General features: G+C 57.7%; 1 protein-coding gene and 1 long non-coding RNA gene across 3 annotated transcripts in view; one reads left to right on the forward strand and one right to left on the reverse strand.

The window, feature by feature from the left end:
• The first annotated feature begins 2,315 nt into the window (after window positions 1-2,315).
• The window catches only part of GFRA2 (GDNF family receptor alpha 2), a 106,008-nt gene continuing 91,187 nt past the window's right edge, over window positions 2,316-17,136 (forward strand). The window contains exons 1-3 of one of the 2 annotated variants that reach the window (XM_070459710.1): window positions 2,316-3,083; window positions 8,075-8,389; window positions 16,018-16,101. In XM_070459710.1, coding sequence (XP_070315811.1) covers window positions 3,044-3,083; window positions 8,075-8,389; window positions 16,018-16,101 — 439 coding nt within the window. In that variant the 5' untranslated portion in view covers window positions 2,316-3,043. The remainder of the gene's footprint in view (window positions 3,084-8,074; window positions 8,390-16,017; window positions 16,102-17,136) is intronic. The other variant, XM_070459711.1, reaches the window with a different exon arrangement.
• Window positions 3,011-3,724, reverse strand: LOC139032480 (uncharacterized). The gene is made up of 3 exons (XR_011485036.1): window positions 3,546-3,724; window positions 3,399-3,450; window positions 3,011-3,091 (listed from the first exon to the last, which is right to left on the reverse strand). It is a non-coding gene; the product is annotated as an uncharacterized lncRNA (long non-coding RNA).

The raw sequence follows: 17,136 nt of genomic DNA on the forward strand, positions 1-17,136 counted from the left end.
TTTACACCAGACTCCAGCCACTGAGGGCTTCCCCCGGTGGCTCAGAGGGTGAAGAATCCACCTGCAATGGATTCCTGCAGTGGAGACCTGGGTTTGATCCCTGGGTTGGGAAGATCCCTGGAGTGGGTTGCATGGCAACCCACTCCAGTATTCTTGCCTGGAGAATCCCCAGGGACAGCAGAGCCTGGAAGGCTGTGACTTTGTGACTCATGGGGTCACAGAGAGTCGGACACGACTGAGTGACTAAGCACACACCCAGCTTCTGATTCAAGAGTGTAATCCTCATCAGGTTTGCATCCTTTAACCTAAACTTTTATGAAGCCGGTTCCTTACACCCCCCAGTTCTAGGAATGAAGGTGTGAAGTCTTTTCTTTGAACTGGAGAGGCCCGAAAGACTGGCAAGGTCAGCCCCGGGTACTTTCCCCAGCTCCAATCCCCAAGGCTTCCTGGCCCAGGTTCGCTCAACCGCGAGGGCCACGCCCCCAAGCGGGCACCACTCAATGGCCCTGGGACAGGACGGACTGAGGGCCGATGCCCAGGATGGGGCAAATGTGAGGCGTTCGGAGAAAACCCTCACCGCGGCGATGCCAAGGCTGGAGAAGCCGCGTTCCCGCCTAAATCCGCAAGATGGAAGTTGCTCCCTCTAGCTTTTCTACTTGCGAAGCCCGCCGATTTTGTAAGTGACCCCTCCCTTCGAGCCCAGGTCCATTTCTAGCATTCACGGCTCTCCAGAGTCTTGTTCATTTAAAAACGCATCTTAAAATGCACTAACACCTACATCTTCGGTCCAGCCCAGATCCGGTTTTGGGTAGCGCGTAAAGTTTACGAGGTGCTGCGTGTACCCCACCCCGGCACTCGGGGTGCGCGCGGAGCTGCGTGCAGGAATGTGCGCGAGGGCGCTGGGGGGTGCGGGGCAGCTTTAGCGCAGCCGAGAGTGTCAGATGGGCGCGTGAAACTGGGGTGTCGGGTGTGCGTGGGTCTGCCCGCGCGTGTCCGAAGCCCACTGCCTCTCGCCCACTTGCCAGAACGTGCCAGCAGCCTTACTTCTGCTTCAGCCCTTTCCCAGCCAGACGCCCCTCCTTTTTGGTGCTTCTGAGCGTTTACTGTAAATCCCGTGACTAAAACACGCCGGTGAGCCCGGCCCGTGGACAGATGGATCAATCGCCCCCTTCCCGGAAGAGGGAGGAGGGCCCACCTGGAGCCTCGGAAGCAGGGAGCTGCCGGCTGCCTCGGGAGAACTCCCCGGAGCCCAGCTCGCCGCCGAGCTTGGCGCGGAGACCTGCGTCGGTCCCGGGGCACTCCCACCAGGGTGGGGTGCGAGCCCGCATCCCCGATCCTTCCCGCGCAGTTCGTGGGAGGTTCGCCGGCCTCGGATGGGGCGGTCAGGACGCCCTAGCTCGGCAGCTTTCTTCCCGCACCGGGGGAGGGAGACAAGTGGGGAAGGGGGGTCTCGAAGGACTACGACGCTGGGGCGTGTGGGGGGCGAGGGCGCCGGGGGTGTGCGGGGAAAGTTCTCGAGCCCCGCATGAAGAGCACACGTGCATGCGGGCGCGGGGCTAGACCCGGGCAGGAGGCTGTGCGGGGACGCTGGCGGCTGGCGACGGAGGGGGGTCCTTCATCTCCCTTGCGTCTTCGGGTAGACGCTCGGCCTCGGCTCCTGGGTCGAAGGACGCCCAGCGGATGGTGCGCCCCCTTCCCAGACCCGGACTCCAGCGTTTTTTTTTTTCCTTTTCCCTAGCGCCCTTCCCCCTACGCCCCCGGTTTGGCTCGAGAGCCTCGGACTCCAAACCCTCGGGCCTCCGCTGACCCTCCCCAGGGCCTCCCGGAGCGGGCTGCCCTGGCGCGGGGGCGGGGGCGGGGGCGGCGGGGGTGGGAGGGCGCAACCCGCTCCGGGCGGGGAGAGGAAGGGGCGTGGGGGCTGCCGCGCAGCGGCAGGAGCCGCGGGAAGAGAAAGGTGCGGAGGCTTTGGTGGGTTTGGGTTGAAGCCCGAGCCCTGGCCGGGGTAGCTGGTCAGTTTCCGGCCAAGGCTGCAGGTCAATCCGGGGAAGGGCGGGCGGCCGAGCAGAGCGAGCCGGCGGCGGAGCTCTGCCCTCGGCCCGCGTTCCCCGGCGCCACCGCCACCGCCTTGTCGCCGCCGCCGCTGCAGAGTGTCGCTGCTCCGCCGCGCGCCCGCGCCCCGCGCCGCCAGCGCTGGGGAGCCCGAGCGCCGAGCCCGGGGCGGAGGAGAGGGGCGCGGGCGCGAGAGCCGCGGCGAGGGAGCTGCGAAGGGGGAAGGGGGCGGGCGGAGGGAGGAGCAGGGAGAAGGGGGAGGGAGAGGAGAGCGAGGGAGAGCCGGGGAGAGCGGGAGCAAAGAGCGAGCGCCGGGGAGAGGAGAGGGAGGGAGAGGAGAGAGCGAGCCACACGCACGCAGAGACACACGGTCACCGGAATTCCATTAGAAAAAAGTGACACGAGCAGGGGTTAGCGGGAGAAGATTTTTTTTGAATCTTTCCTCCGTCTTGTGCGAAAGAAGCGACTCGGGTCTCGCGTCCTCGAAGCTCCCACTGGATCGTTCCTAGGCGCTGACACCCGTCGGTGGATTTCTTTCTTATTTGCCTTTTATTCTGACCCCCACCCTCGCCACTTCCTTCCAGCCCTTCACTCTCAGATCGCCTCTCCCCCCACCTCCTCAGTCCCCTCCCGGGAAGCGCAGGGGAATCGGACCCGCGGGGACTCGCGCCTTCCCGGACGAGCCGAGGGAAGGGCAGACCTGAGGACCGGCTGTCGGCTTGAAGAGCACACACACACACACACACACAGATACGTGTGTATTTGATTTTAGTGGGCAAGGGGGGCGTCGAGACGCGGCCCACCGCCCTCCATTCCCCCACCCCCTCCAGCCGAAGGCGAGAATCGCAGGACTCAGGATCTTCATCCGGCGGACTAGCTGGGATCTCCGCATTGGATTTGGGGCTGATTATCACTGCTTGGTTATTATTATTGTTGTTATTATTATTTTTTATCCAAGGGAGAAAGACAGAAAAAACTGTGGGATTTATTTAACATGATCTTGGCAAACGTCTTCTGCCTCTTCTTCTTTTTAGGTGAGTACCTGCGGGAGGCGAGGACAGCGTGTCCGCGGGAGCTTGGGGGCTGCGCGGCCGCGCGCGTTCAGGCGACGGCGAGCAGCCTGGAACCTTGGGGGGCGAGCGGGGCGCTGCCGGGGTACCGACCGGTGGGAAGAGCGCGCGGCGGGGCGAGCCGGGCCCGGCGCAGCTGAACCGAGCTGGGCCAGCGGCGAGGATGCGGGTGGAGGGACGCGAGCCGCGGCTGGCTGCGTACGCGCAGGTTTGGGAAGGAGACTTAGAACATCCAGACCATCCCCGCGCTCACGAACGCAGACATAGTCGCTCACTCACATCCAGTGAAAGAGCTCATTTCTCTCAACATAGAGGGTTCAAATTGCGGCAACTTAAGAAAAAAAAAAAAAATCCAACTCTTGATCTGGAAGAGAGAAGGGAGGGGACAGGCTCAGTGTCGGGGAGAGGAAAATCCTGCCATCCTACCTTTCCAGGCGGCTCTTCGAGCCGATCGTGGTGGAGGGCACGGGCTTCTCCAGGAGCTCCGGATGGACGTCTGTGGGGGCAGTCCTGGCAGCCACCCGCCACCTGCCAATCAACCCCTGGAAAAGACACCCCGCTTCCCACTCTCCGAATCCCTTCCCCGCGGCTCCACTCCCTGGAAGACTTTTCAAGTTTCTCCCCTCCCTGCACCCTCCCTCCCGCGCAGACCCTAGCTATCTAGGTGGGCGGGAGTGAAGGGTTTGAGCCGCAGTTCACCGCCTTGTCTTTGCCACCTTTGGGGCTGGGGGACCCGGTAGCTGGTGGGAAGAGGTGGGAGGGAGGCCAAAGTTTGCTTCCTTGGGTTAAGAAGGAGGGGGGCTGAGGGGAAAACCTGGCCTGAACAAAGGCTATTGCTCATTCTGTAAGCCCTCTCCCCCAAGGACAGGGAGGGAGGGCTGCCTGGGTGGCCCTGAACCCCGACTGTCTTTTTCCCACCCAGAATTCCCAATCCCTGGCCCCCTTTTTATGCTGCAAGAAATCTCAGCTGCTTGGGAAGCGGGTGTAGAGGGAGCGTTCTTGGGGGTGGAGGTGAGTAAAAGTGGGTGTTGGAAAGGCTGGTGCTGACCAGGAGTCCCAGGCCCGGCTGCTGCCCCAGTAAGTGCTCCAGAGAGAGGGCAGGCAAATGGTGTGTGTGTGTGTGTGTGTGTGTGTGTGTGTGTGTGTGGACCACACGTTTGCTTCATTGTGGATGCTGCTCCTACCACCTTGGCCTGCTGTGTGGCCAGGGTGAGCCAGCCTGCCCAGATGGGTCACGAGAGCACCCTTTCCCTCCTTGAGGAGGAGAGAGGGAAGGCCTAGGAGGGGGGTAGGTGCAGGCCATAGAAAGCCATGAGGGGTGTCCCAAGAAGTGTCTTGACTAGGACCAGGGATTCAAGTCCAGTCCCTGTTGATCGGGCCCTGGGCCTTCTGCAGCCCCACCTCCTCTTTCCCCTCCTGCATTCGTGGGGCCTTGGGGCTTTGGCCGGCTCTAGGGTGTGGCCTTCACAGTCCTGCCTCTGGGAGCCAGAGGTGGCTCTTCTCGGGATGGAGTTCTCAGGTGGGAGGGGCTGAGGGAGGAGGCTGGGATGGTTGCTCTGGGCCCCACTGAGCTCCTGCAAGCCTTTCCCGGCAACCCTCTCACTCCGAAGGGGCCATTATAAAAGCTGACCTTTTCTCCCACGGCTGATTTGAAAACCCAGCTTTCTGGGGCCAAGAATGAGCAGGGCCAAGAAGAAAAGAAAATTGTATTTCAGGAAAAGCAGCCAGACTGCTTGCTTCTGAGCTGCACACACACCCCAGGCCAGCAGGGCTCCCAGGTGTGGATGATGGCCCCTCAGTCATCTCCAGGTCCAGCCCCCCAGCAGAGGTGGGGGGTCCCAGCCTAGGGGCCTGAGGAGAGACTATCCTGAGCCTGTGGGGCGTGCCTGGGGTCCTGTTCAGAGATGGTCTCCCTGGTGTCTGTGACCCTGGTGGGGGTGGGGATGAGAGGAGGAAAAGTTGGGAGTGGGGGGTGGGGGTCACATCCTTTCAGTTCCTTTCTCTTGAGAAGCCCCTTCTCAAAGCTGGGGTGCATGTTGACTGAGTGACCACAGGACATTGAAAGGCTCTGTGTTAGGCCAGCTGAGAACGAGGGATATGTTGGTTGTTAAGGAAATTTCAGCCCCAGGGCCCTTGCCTGGCAAGGAGCCCACAGTTAGGAGTTGGTTGGAAAGTTGGCTTTGGGGAGAGGCTTTTCTGGAGCTTGAGAGGTGGGGTGGGCATTTTCAGTAGGGGATAGAGTGAAGCACGTTCCTAGGAGCAGGGGCCTTCGGTGTGTTCCTGCCAAGGTTCCGAGTGGGGTCTGGGCGTGGGCATGCCTTCCTGGCCCAGCCATCCTGACCTCCGGTGTTGACAAACTCAGAGAGAAAGTGAGATGGGGAAAGTGATGGCGGTGGGGACCAGGGTTGGTCAGAGGGCCCGCCTCCCACTGGCGTTCTCGCGCTCATCGGGGCATTTGACGGACCTGGACAGTTGTAGGTCTGTGTGGTCTCGCAGTCCCCGCTGTGTCTCTAAAAGCTGTTCCACATGTCTGTGCTTCCCTTGAGAGATCCGAGTTTTCTCCTGATCTAGAACTTGGAAACATCACCAGAATACCTGCCAACCTTTACTCACCTAGAATGCTTGGCCAGAGGCACCGGGTTGCCATGATTTCTTTCTCTGGCTGGACTTCTTGGTTCTGGGGGTCATGGCACCACTGAGAAGAGTCAGGGGTAGGTGGTGGTCAGGGAGTTTGGTTGGAAAACGCACTGACCCTCCTGTGGAGCATCTCTCTGCCGGGAGCTGAAAGGAAGAGAGAAGCCCTTGCTATAGGCACAGGAGCCCAGGACTCTATAAGCATCGTCCCTTAGGGCTGTAGACCCACCTGTAGGGCAGGAAGGAAGTGTCCTTTTTGCCCCAGTTCCCTAGGCTAGTGTGCTGATGTTTAAGCCTGGGGAGGAGGCTGCTTTCTCCTTTCATCTCCCACTGTGCAGCCTCAGGTAACGCCAAGGTGGGAGGGGAGTCGCCTGCTGGGATGCTGGGGTGAGGAGAGTCAGTGGAAGGCCCAGGGCTGGGCCAGTCCTAAGGCTCCAGCAGCCTGGCTACCTGGTTGGCTAGGTGGGACAGCAGGTACAGGTGGGGCCGGGTCAACAGAGCTGATCCTTGAGGGCCCTGTTGCACCCGAGTCCTGCTTAGAGACCCAGGAATTTGCTGAAGCCTGGCAATAAAGCCCCCACCTGGGCTTGGGCGGGAGGGCGCTTCTCCATCCTACCCTGGGAGATGCCTCACTGTCTGCCCACCTTCCATGCTGGTTTCTTTAGTGGTCTTGCTCAAGCCTGGCCATAACTGTCAGCTCCTCCCGTCCTGAGGTAGAGTTCTGGTGGCTGGAGAGAGAAAGTCTTTTGTTGTGGACCCTGAGGTTTTCCCTAACCACGCCCCCCCCCCCCGTGGGATAGGCCTGGCCCACCAGGAGTTGGTTCATAGTTGCCTATCCCCCTCCGTGGCCCTCTGGGTAGGGACAGGGGCGCAGTGCAGCACTTTGCCTCTAGGTGTCGCTGCCTCCCTGTGCTAGCTGCTCCCTGAGCAGGGCCTCCTGGGAGAAAGAAGTGGGAGTTCTGGGTCGAAATGGAGGAGATTCTTTGGGATTAGGGGATGGGGGAGACTTCTGCCTAGGATCTTATTATGTTTTGGGGCAGAATGGAGTGGAGGAAGCGCCCCCACTATCACTCTTCTGGTCTTGGAAAATTCAGTCTTGGCTCCGGGCCATGGCACGGCCTTTTTGTGGGGCAGGATCTGAGTGAGGGGCTTGGAGGGGCCCAGGGGACTGGATGATGTCTGTTTGGGGAGCTTGCTTTCGGAAGGACCAAGCGGCACTTTCTGTGCCTTTCCCCTCCGTATCTCCTTCCCCGACCCCTTCCCTGCCGAGGACGGTGGGTTTGGACACTGGAGGCCATGCTGGGGAGGGAGGGTCCATTTGCGAGGCCGGGGTCCGCTTGCAGCTGACTTACTAGTTGGCTTCTGGAAAGAGGGGAAAGAGAGACAGAGGGGAGAGGGTATCAAGGAAGGGTGGGGAGGAGAGGAAAGAGGAAGAGAAATGAGAGAAAGAGACAGAGACAGAGAGAGGTGTCTGTGGGAGTGGTGGGATGGAGTTGCTTGGCCCCCAGCGTTTTTTGGGGGGACTGGGGTGGAACTTGTCTCCATGGTGGATTTTGTCTCTGGCCACACTGTTGCAGGATGGTGTGGCGGGCCGGGTCCCCCAGAGGAATGCTTCCCTCTGAGCTCTCCTCAGACCACGGGGTCAGGCTTGTCTCTCCCTGTCTCCTTATGAAGTCTGGGGACTCAAAATGGATAGACTGGGGGTCAGAGGGGCCGTTTTAGCCTGTGTGTGACCTTGAGTTGTCACGTCCCTTCTTTGGGCCTCAGTTTTCCGAGGGTGGAATGCGGGGACTGATCTGGCCTTTGAGAGCCTAACAGGCTGTGAGAGTTAACCAGTCAGCCTACTTGGTTCCTCGGCCAGACCTCTGTTTGGACCTGAGGTTGCTGGCAGGAGGCCTGGCTACTCTGAAACTGAGATCTCCCCTTGGCCTGCCCTAGGAGGCCCTGAGCCGCCAGCTCTCTGCTGAGGCCGTGGGATCCTTCTCTGGACTCCTGGCATCTTAGACTGTCTGTGGTCTGGCTCGGGCCTCTGGCTCTTCTGGGCTGTGCTCCTGGGCCCAAGGCCATGGAAGGAACCAGGAAAGGGTTGTGTAGGGCCAGGGCCAAAGACAGCTTTTCTTCTTTGGGGCCTGAGGAGAGATGGTGGTATCTTGGGCCCCTTTAGCAGCGCTCGCTCTGACCTGGTGGGGCGGGCAGCCTTGAGTCGGGCTCACTGTGCCGAGTAGAGCCGGTGTGGCTCTCCCAGAAGGGCCCCCAGGCCTGCCTCTGGGGTCGGAGACTGTGGCCCTCATTCACACTTGTCTTCCCTCCCCACCACCCAGACGAGACCCTCCGCTCTTTGGCCAGCCCTTCCTCCCTGCAGGGCCCCGAGCTCCACGGCTGGCGCCCCCCAGTGGACTGTGTCCGGGCCAATGAGCTGTGCGCGGCCGAATCCAACTGCAGCTCCCGCTACCGCACGCTGCGCCAGTGCCTGGCCGGCCGGGACCGCAACACTATGCTGGCCAACAAGGAGTGCCAGGCAGCCTTGGAGGTGCTGCAGGAGAGCCCACTCTACGACTGCCGCTGCAAGCGGGGCATGAAGAAGGAGCTGCAGTGCTTGCAGATCTACTGGAGCATCCACCTGGGGCTGACCGAGGGTAAGCCCTGCCAGGGTCCTGGGTTCAGTGGGAGGGCCTGGTAATGAGACAGACTGGCCAGCTGTGTCTCTTTCCACCTCCTGGGCAACCTAGCACCCAGAGGAGCTAACCATCTGACCTCCGGGGGGCCGATGTTGTCGGAGAGACAGACGAAGGAGGAGGTAGGGAGGAGAAAGGGTCAGGGTGGTGGCGTGAGGGGGGATGGGGGTCTGGATGGGGAGTGAACCAAGGATGGCTGGCTGGCTGTGTGTCGTGGTAACAAGGGCAGGTGAGGCCAGAGTGCCCAGGTGAATGGAGAAGAGGACAGGAGAGAGAAGGGCCTGGCTGCGTGCGGGCGGAGCTGTGAGGTTTGCATGTGAGCAAACCAGCCCCTGCCACTCTCTGCTGCCCCTCTTCTGCCCACCTGCTTCCAGGAGGTCTGCCCTTCTGGTGGCTTCCTGACCCCTGGCCTGGCCTAGGCACCATCAGCAGGGATTGGAGGGCACGTGGGCCGCAGGTCCCAGAGCCCTAGGCAAGCTGTCCTCCAAGGTCCAAGGCCGAACCTGTAAGCCTCTCACCCACCAACCACCTCCCCCAACTCCTCCCCCTCCAGACTAGGGTGTGGAGGATTTGCAGGCCTCCTGGGTCGGACATTCATTTATTAATTCAACAGGTGTTTCCTGAGAGTTTCCTGGCTGCTAGGCATTAATAGTCGAGAGCAGCTGGGGCTGCGTTTGCCTTTGTGGAGCTCCTAGTCTGGGGGAGACACAGATAAGTCAGGGACTCGTTTGGTGATGTAGTGAGTGCTGTCGGAAAGCACTGGGTGCTCTGGAAGAGCCAAAGAAGGGCATCTAACCCCTTTTTGCAAAATCTAGAGAGCCTTCCTGAAAGAGGCGGCCTTCAGGCTGAGACTAAAGAGTGAGGCGCAGTTACTTCGTGAAGGCATGTGGGGAGAGTGTGGGAGGTGTGGGACAGAGTTTGGGCAAAGGGTGGCGTATAATGCAGGTTAGCCGACCTTCCTTACAGACATGCAGGTAACTCAGTGGTGCGAAGTTGCTTTAGTCATGTCTGATTCTAGCCCACCAGGTTCCTCTGTCCATGGGATTCTCCAGGCGAAAATATTGGAGTGGGTTGCCGTGTCCACTTCCAGGGGATCTTCCCGACTCAGGGACTGAACCCTCATCTCTTTTGTCTCCTGCATCACAGATGTGTTCTTTACCACTACTGCCGCCTAGAGGCAGGTGGAAGTGGGGATGGAGGAGGAGAGATGGAAGGGGTTTGGATCTGATGAGCAGCACGCCTAGGAGGTTTTATGTGATGATCTCGGCTTCAGGACAAAGTTCATGTGGTTCCAATAGGAGAGCAGATTGGAGAGACTGGAGGCCACTGCTGTGGTGCAGGCTAGGAACATGGAGGCTGAACGAGGACAGTGGTAGGAAAGAAGGATCTAAGAGCTGCCCTGGGGTGGAATCAGCATGTCTTGGTGAAAGGCTGGAGGAGTCAGGGAGGGCCCCCACTCTTCTGTGCGGGGCGGCTGAGTGGCTAAGGGGGCCTGTCGTGGCAAAGGTGTTGAGTCGGGGGAGGGCTGGAAATATGCATTTGTTTTGGGGTACATGCCCCTCATCGGCCCTGCCCTATAGACAGCTGGGCGTGCAGGGCTGGGGCTCAGGTGAGGAAAGGGGAGTGGACATAAGGATTGAGAAGTCGTGAGCACAGACTTCCCTGGAAGTGATAAAGACTCCGCCTTTCGATGCAGGGGGTGTGGGTTCGATCCCTGCTTGGGAAATTGAGATCTCACATGCTGCAGAGTGTGGCCAAAAATAAATAAAAATGTGGTAAATCAACTACAATAAAAAATAAAAAAGAAGTCAGCAGCAGCCTGCGGGTGGTAACTGGGGCCAAGGGATTGGGTACAGTCACATTGGGAGGGGGTTAGGAACTGAGCTACTGGGATCACTGCCATTGAAAGACGGGCTGCAGGGGTGATGAGGAGGCTCTGTGGGTGAGGTGGGAGGGAGCCCCTTGGGAGGAGCTCAGTCTCAGAAAGAAGGAGGATCAACAGCCTCCAGGACTTGGGGCCCAACAGGAGAGGGATGGAGAGTGTACCTGGTGCCCTTGGGGTGAGCACCTTAGGTGGCCCCTGGGAGTAGGAGCCTGCTTAGGGGGGTGCCTGGGAGCTGGGGAACTGGAAATGATGACTGTGGACGACTTCTTGAATTCTGGTGTGAATATAAAGGGCTTCCCAGGTGGCTCAGTGATAAAGAACTCACTTGCCAATGCTGGAGACAAAAGAGACGTGGGTTCGATCCCTGGGTGAGGAAGATCCCCCGGAGGAGGGTGTGGGAACCCACTCCAGTGTTCTTCCCGGGAGAATCCCATGGACAGAGGAGCCTGGCGGGCTGTAGTCCATGTGGTCGCAAAGAGAGGACATGACTGAAGCCGCTTAGCAAGCATGTGAAGATAGAGAAGAACAAAGGATGCCTGTTTTTAAAAAGAGAGAGTCGAGTAGTTTAAATTCTAAAGTAGGACAGGAGCGATGGAGAGGCTGAGGTGAAGAAGAGAGAGGGGTGTGATGTGGAACTGTGTGCTTGGGGGAGGGGAGATGTCAGCCTGGACTCTGAGGGTCATCACCCCCTTCCCCTGCCCCAGCTGCTGGAGGGGCAGGAGGAAGCTGGGCCCAGGGTGGAGGCTGGATAGTGTTGAGTTCCTGACCAGTGGCTCAGAGGTTTCAAATTTGCCCTGAAATTAGGAGTAAACAGGCTTGAAATGATTAACAGTATTGCCACCATTAGTAACATAGTAATTCCTTATGAGCTGAGTGGTGACTTCTCTGTTGCTGGCAACCTGGAGTCCTAGAGCTTGCAATTAGCAAAGAGAGGGAACTAGCCAAAGTGAGGGGGGCTCTGTTCTCTGTGAGACAAGGAGCTGGCTTCCCTGACCCTCCCAGGCTGCCTCATGCACAGAATGTACGTTTATCACAAATAAGACTTAATTGTTTAACTTCTTACAGAACTCACATAACAGAAACTGACAAATCCATGTTGCTGTTTAGTTGCTCAGTCACGTTGGACTCTTTGCGACCCCATGGACTGTGGCACTTCAGGTTCCTCTGTCCCTGGGATTCCCAGGCAAGAATACTGGAGTGGGTTGCCATTTCCTTCTCCCTCTGCAAAGAGCAGTAAAGGCCCCGATTCAACAAGCTGGTTTGTTTAGGTTTTTGCTTTCTTTCCACAGCATTTAGTTTCAACCCAAGGGAGACTGGGCAGAAGGTGGGTGGGCTTGCTGTAGGTGCAGAATGGGAAGGGAGGGGATAGAAGAGTTTAGGGCTAGAGAGCTGGGTGGGCCACTGGAGACCCTTCCCATTGGACTGGCACCCTCGGCATCACCACATCAGTGCACTGGGGACCTTTGCTTGGAGCCGGGCGGTGAGGTGTTTTGATGACAACAATAAGCATAATATGCATTTTATGCTGCCTTCTGCCACGTCTTCAAGACCCTTTTAACCCAGGAGGGCTCTGACTGTAGAGTCTCTGGATCCCAATGCTTGAGATGGTTTGTTGGTTCATTTACTCAACAAACATCTGTTAAACACCCACGGTGTGCTTCCGGGGGCGAGAGCACCGAGGAAGCCGAGGGCCCTGTGTGGGCACCTACAGTCTGGGAGGCCCTTCTTTGGGTCCACTCTAGAAAGTCAGGCCCCTGCTTTTCTCCTTCCTCAGAATCATGCTCCCTGCCCCTTGCAGGCTGCTCAGTCCCCTCCCCTGGGTCTTGGGGCCAGCGGTTTCTGGGGAACCCAGAGGCCTTTTGTTAATAACAGCAGGTGGCGATCCTCTGAGGGACAGAGTCTTCCAGAGAGGGGACTCTTCCTGGAGTGGGAAGAGTGGTCTCCTGGGAAGATGCAGGCACTTGCTGTTCCTTGTTTGTGTGCGTGTGCTAAGTCACTTCAGTTGTGTCCAACTCTTTGCAACCCTGTGGACTGAGCCCACAAGTCTCCGCCATCCTTGGGATTCTCCAGGAAGGAATACAGGAGTGGTTGCCATGTCCTCCTCCAGGGGGTCTTCCTGAACCAGGGATCCTTAACATTCTTGATAACCTGACTTGGGCCTGGGGGGGTGAGGGGATCTAGGAGTAGAGAGACTCACGTGGGTTTGCACTTAGATTCTCGCTTCTCCAGGGTCTCTACTGGTTGATGCAATTCCTGGAGACTTGGTCCCACCTTTTGCCTCTGAGAGGGAGGCCCTACCTGTCACCTCCCCACCTGAGGCTGAGCTTATTGCATGGACTGAGGACCTCAGCGTGTGGGCAGAGCTGGGAGCCGAGCTGTCTCTCAGTCCCAGCTGCCAAGGGCCTTGAGATCATTCTAGCAGGAGGCTGAGATGCAGAGAGGTGTGGTAAGCCTCACGGGGCACAGAGCAAGCTGCTGGTGGGACCAGGCCCCTGACTCCTCTAAGTAGACCCCTTTCCGCTGTCCTGGAAAGCAGAGACATCACTTGGCCAACAAAGGTCCATATAGTCAAAGCTATGGTTATTCCAGTAGTCATGTATGGATGTGATAGTTGGACCACAAGGAAGGTTGAGTGCCAAGGAATTGATGCTTTCAAACTGTGGTGTTGGAGAAGACTCTTGAGAGCCCCTTGGACTGCATGGAGATCTAACCAGTCTATCCTAAAGGAAATCAACCCTGAATATTCATTGGAAGGACTAATGCTGAAGCTGAAGCTCCAGTACTTTGGCCACCTGACACGAAGAGCCGACTCATTGTGAAAGACGCTGATGCTGGGAAAGACTGAGGGCAGAGGAGATGGGGGTGACAGAGGATGAGATGGTTGGATGGCATCATTGACTCAATGGACATGAGTGTAAGCAAACGCCAGGAGACAGTGAAGGACAAGGAAACCTGGTGTGCTACAGCCCATGGGGTCACAAAGAGCTGGACACAACTGAGCTACTAAACAGTGACCGCTGCCCTGGGGGAGAGCTGTGGCCTTGGGCTTGTTTTCCCCTCTGCTACAAATGCCCCCGTAATCACCAGTATTTACGTGGGGGTGGGGGGAGGGATGTCACTGTTGGCTGCACGGGGCACTTGAGACTATGCTTTTTGCCTCCTCCAGTGGCAACGCTGCGTTTAAAGGTCATCCTGGTTCTGCAGATGTGAAGTGCACAGGGTTCTTCCTACATGTCCTCTCCCAGCTCATGGGCTTGGAGTCTGACATCCCGGGTTTGACTTTAGTCTTGCTGCCAGGCAGGCCTCAGGTTTCCTCATGGTGAATTCTGCTGCAGGAGCATGCAAGGAGAACTGATTTAAATAGGATGGGCCCCTCTCAACCAGTCATGGAAGAGGCTCTTTTTCCCCAGAGATCCATCCCCTGGGCCGATCAGTCATACTAGCCCATCTGTACCCAGGCACAGTGCTGTGTCAGATGCTGTAGGGAAGGACAGACCCTGCTGTAGGGAAGTGGGCCAGCCAGGAGAAGACGGCTCTGTGAAAAGTTAAGCAAGAGTTGTTTAGTCGCTCAGTTGTGTCCGAGTCTTTGCGATCCCATGAACTGCAGCATGCCAGGCTTCCCTGTCTGTCACTATTTCCCTGAGTTTGCTCAAACTCATGTCCATTGAGTTGGTGATGCCATCCAACCATCTCATGCTCTGCTGTCCCCTTCTTTTGCCTTCAGTCTTTCCCAGCACCAGGGTCTTCTCCAATGAGTCAGCTCTTTGCATCAGGTGGCCAGAGTTGTGGATCTTCAGCCTCAGTCCTTCCAATGAATCTTCAGGGTTGGTAGTACTTGTTTAAGAATTTGGTTTCAATAACACCTTTTATTTTTGGAGGCAGTATTCATACTGGTTAAGTACTTGGACTCTGGAGCCAACAGCTTGGGTTTGAAAGCTAGCTCTGCCACTCACCAGCTGTGTGACTTGGGCAAGTGCTGTGGCAACTCCATGCCCCAGTCCCTGATCAGAAAAATAGGGAGAATAAGAGTGCCTAGCCCCTGGGGAAATTAAGAGGATTAAATGAGTTAGTACATCTAAAGCACTTCTAATAGTGCTGGTATGAAGAAAGCACAGCATAACCTTGTCGTTGTTACAAAAGCGCTTCCTAAGTTCTCTCGTTATTTGTTCGCACCGGCTAGCACGGCTGGCATGCCAACCCCAGGGAATTTCTCCAGTGTTGGTGGGCAGACGGGAGAGCTTCCTGAGATCTTGCAAGCCCGTGATGGCCCTGCAGGCCCCGGGGGGAGGTGGGATTGGAGACAGGCCTGGACAAAGGAGTCACCTTTGGATTAGGCAGGTTCCAGTGGGCACCCCCTGTGCGTGAGGCGCCCTGTATGCTGGCTCAGGCGAGGCCTGAGGTGCTCTTGTGAGGTACAGTGGAGGGTGGGGCCACTTCTCCGGGGGCATGCTCTTCCTTCATGCCCTCTGGGGGAGGGTCTGTACCCTTTTTTGGGAGGGTCATCCTCGTATAGTGGAGAGATGCCTTGTCCCTGGACCAGCAGAGAGCTGGTCAGGGGCTAGCCTGTGGGTGACTTTGGGGCAGATTCCAAGACTGCCCTCCTGGAGCCTGGCCCCTTCCTGCAGGTGGCCCCCAGGGGTGCCAGCCCCGTGGACTTCTCTTTAGGTGGTGAGCTTGCCTGTGGCCGTGGGGCTCAGGTGGACAGGAAATCAATGTGTGAGGCTGTGGTCATCACCTGTCTCCCCTGCCCCCCGCATGCACACACACTCTGAGTGATTATCCATTGATTTCTCCTCACCGTCATGTCCGTCTCGAGGATCTTCCCTTTCCTGCTGAGTCACTGGTGGAGGGGGCAGGAGTCCCGCTGAGGTGGTGGTGGGTCTCCAGGGCAGTCACCCGCCATTTATCTGCTGTCACTCATTCACATCCTCGAGCCTCTGGTGCACCCCAGAGCCTGGGGGAGAGGCAGCAGGTCCGGGGGAAGACAGGTCAGGAGGCATACAGGAGTCACTGGTCAGGCCTCAGCCAGTCACTCCTGGTGACATGGTGGGAAACAATGGGGAAATCCTGTCCCCTTAAGCTGGGGTATGGGCTTCCCAGGTGGCTCCATAGTAAAGAATCTGCCCACCAGTGCAGGAGAGGTGGGTTCAATCCCCAGGTTGGGAAGTTCCCCTGGAGAAGGAAATGGCAACCCACTCCAGTGTTCTTGTCTGCAGAACCCCATGGTGAGAGGAACCTGGTGGGTTACAGTCCGTGGAGTCGCAAAAGAGTCAGACATGACTGAGGATGCCTGCACCCAAGTAAGCCTGGGCAGAGCCAGCCTGGTGTGATGGGAGAGGATGTTAGTGTCAGGGCCAGGTAGCTCTAGGTCTGCCTCGAGGAGCTGTGTGATCTCAGGCAGGTTGCTTCACCTCTCTGGGCCACATCAGAGCACTCTCCTGTGAAATGAGGAAGTTGTACTAAATGACCTGGGATTTCTTTAATACCTGGCCTTCCGTGGGCTATCAGGGTTCCACCTCCCCCGTGTCTTCTTTCCAGAAGCATACGGAAGTCCTTACAAGAGGCCGGGGCATGTGGGGAGTCACGAGAGAGCTGTATCGGGCAGTCTAATCTGCTCTGGTTGGAGAGAAATACCTCACCCACATCAAGTGTGCAGCGCTTTGGGCAGGATGTGAGCCTGGCCTGACACGGTTCTTTCTTCCAGGTGAGGAGTTTTATGAAGCCTCACCCTATGAGCCGGTGACCGCCCGCCTCTCGGACATCTTCAGGCTTGCTTCTATCTTCTCAGGTGAGTGGGCTTGCGCTGGGGCCTTGCCAGTCCTGCTCAGGTCCCCTGGGGCTGGCAGATCGAACCCTGGGGCTTGCGAGATGTCCGCTCGCCAGGAAGCCCCTGTACACCTCTAAGCCTGGGGTCTGTGTCTGTAAAGAGAACGCCATGACACCTTCCCCCCTTCTCCTCACCACCACCAAGGTTGTGTGTGGCCTAAAGCATTTATGGGAATGGCCTAGAATGACCTGCCATGCTGGAGGTCTTGAATCTGACATCTGGTATGGCTTTCCCATTTTGTCACTCATCTTGCCTGGCGGGGTCCTTCCCAGCTGTTCTGCTTTGGTAAAGTTGCTCAACCTCTCTGTGCCTCAGTTTGCTCTTTGGAGCAGAGGGGAGGGCACCTACCTTGTTGGATGGTTGTACGGTCAGAATGAACCGATGGTTGACCTGGGCTCAGCATGCTGCTGGGCTCGTGGGAGCTGTTAGTTGACGTGGCCTGTGTTCCTGTCACCATCGTCCATTCTGTTGGGAAACTCTCATCTCCCCTGGGGGCTCTGCTTCTGAAATCCCTCTGAGGAGAGCCTCTGCTCCCTGGCCGCTCCTGCCTCGGACTGCCTAGGAAGGGAGAAGGCTCATTTGAGCTCCAGTTTGCTTGCCATGGTCTGTGTGTAGGAGCCCGGTGAGTTTTTTTTGGTTCTTTCTTCTTGATCTTGTTCCCTCTGGCTTTTGGGTGACCAATGGGCCTAGGGCAGCCTACCCCTACTTGGGCACTGGGGAGGGCCTTCTGGTCTTGGAAGCTGGGATGAGCTTCCTGGAGTCACCAGTCATGCTTAGAGGGGACCAGGGTGGGCTTTCTCACCAAGACCTGTGAGTGTAGGGCCCCAAATCTCAGGCTTCTAGGCACTTTGTGACAGTATGTGAAACCTTCCGAAGTTTCTTTTGCACTAAACCGAGGTTTCTCAACAGCAGCGCCGTTGACATTGACCTGGGTAATCCTCTTTGTGGCAGAAGCTGTCCTGTGCACGTGTGGTGTTTAGCTACGTCCCTGGCCTC

The sequence above is a fragment of the Odocoileus virginianus genome, chromosome 31 (genome assembly GCF_023699985.2).
Source record: "Odocoileus virginianus isolate 20LAN1187 ecotype Illinois chromosome 31, Ovbor_1.2, whole genome shotgun sequence".
NCBI classification, from domain to species: Eukaryota; Metazoa; Chordata; class Mammalia; order Artiodactyla; family Cervidae; genus Odocoileus; species Odocoileus virginianus.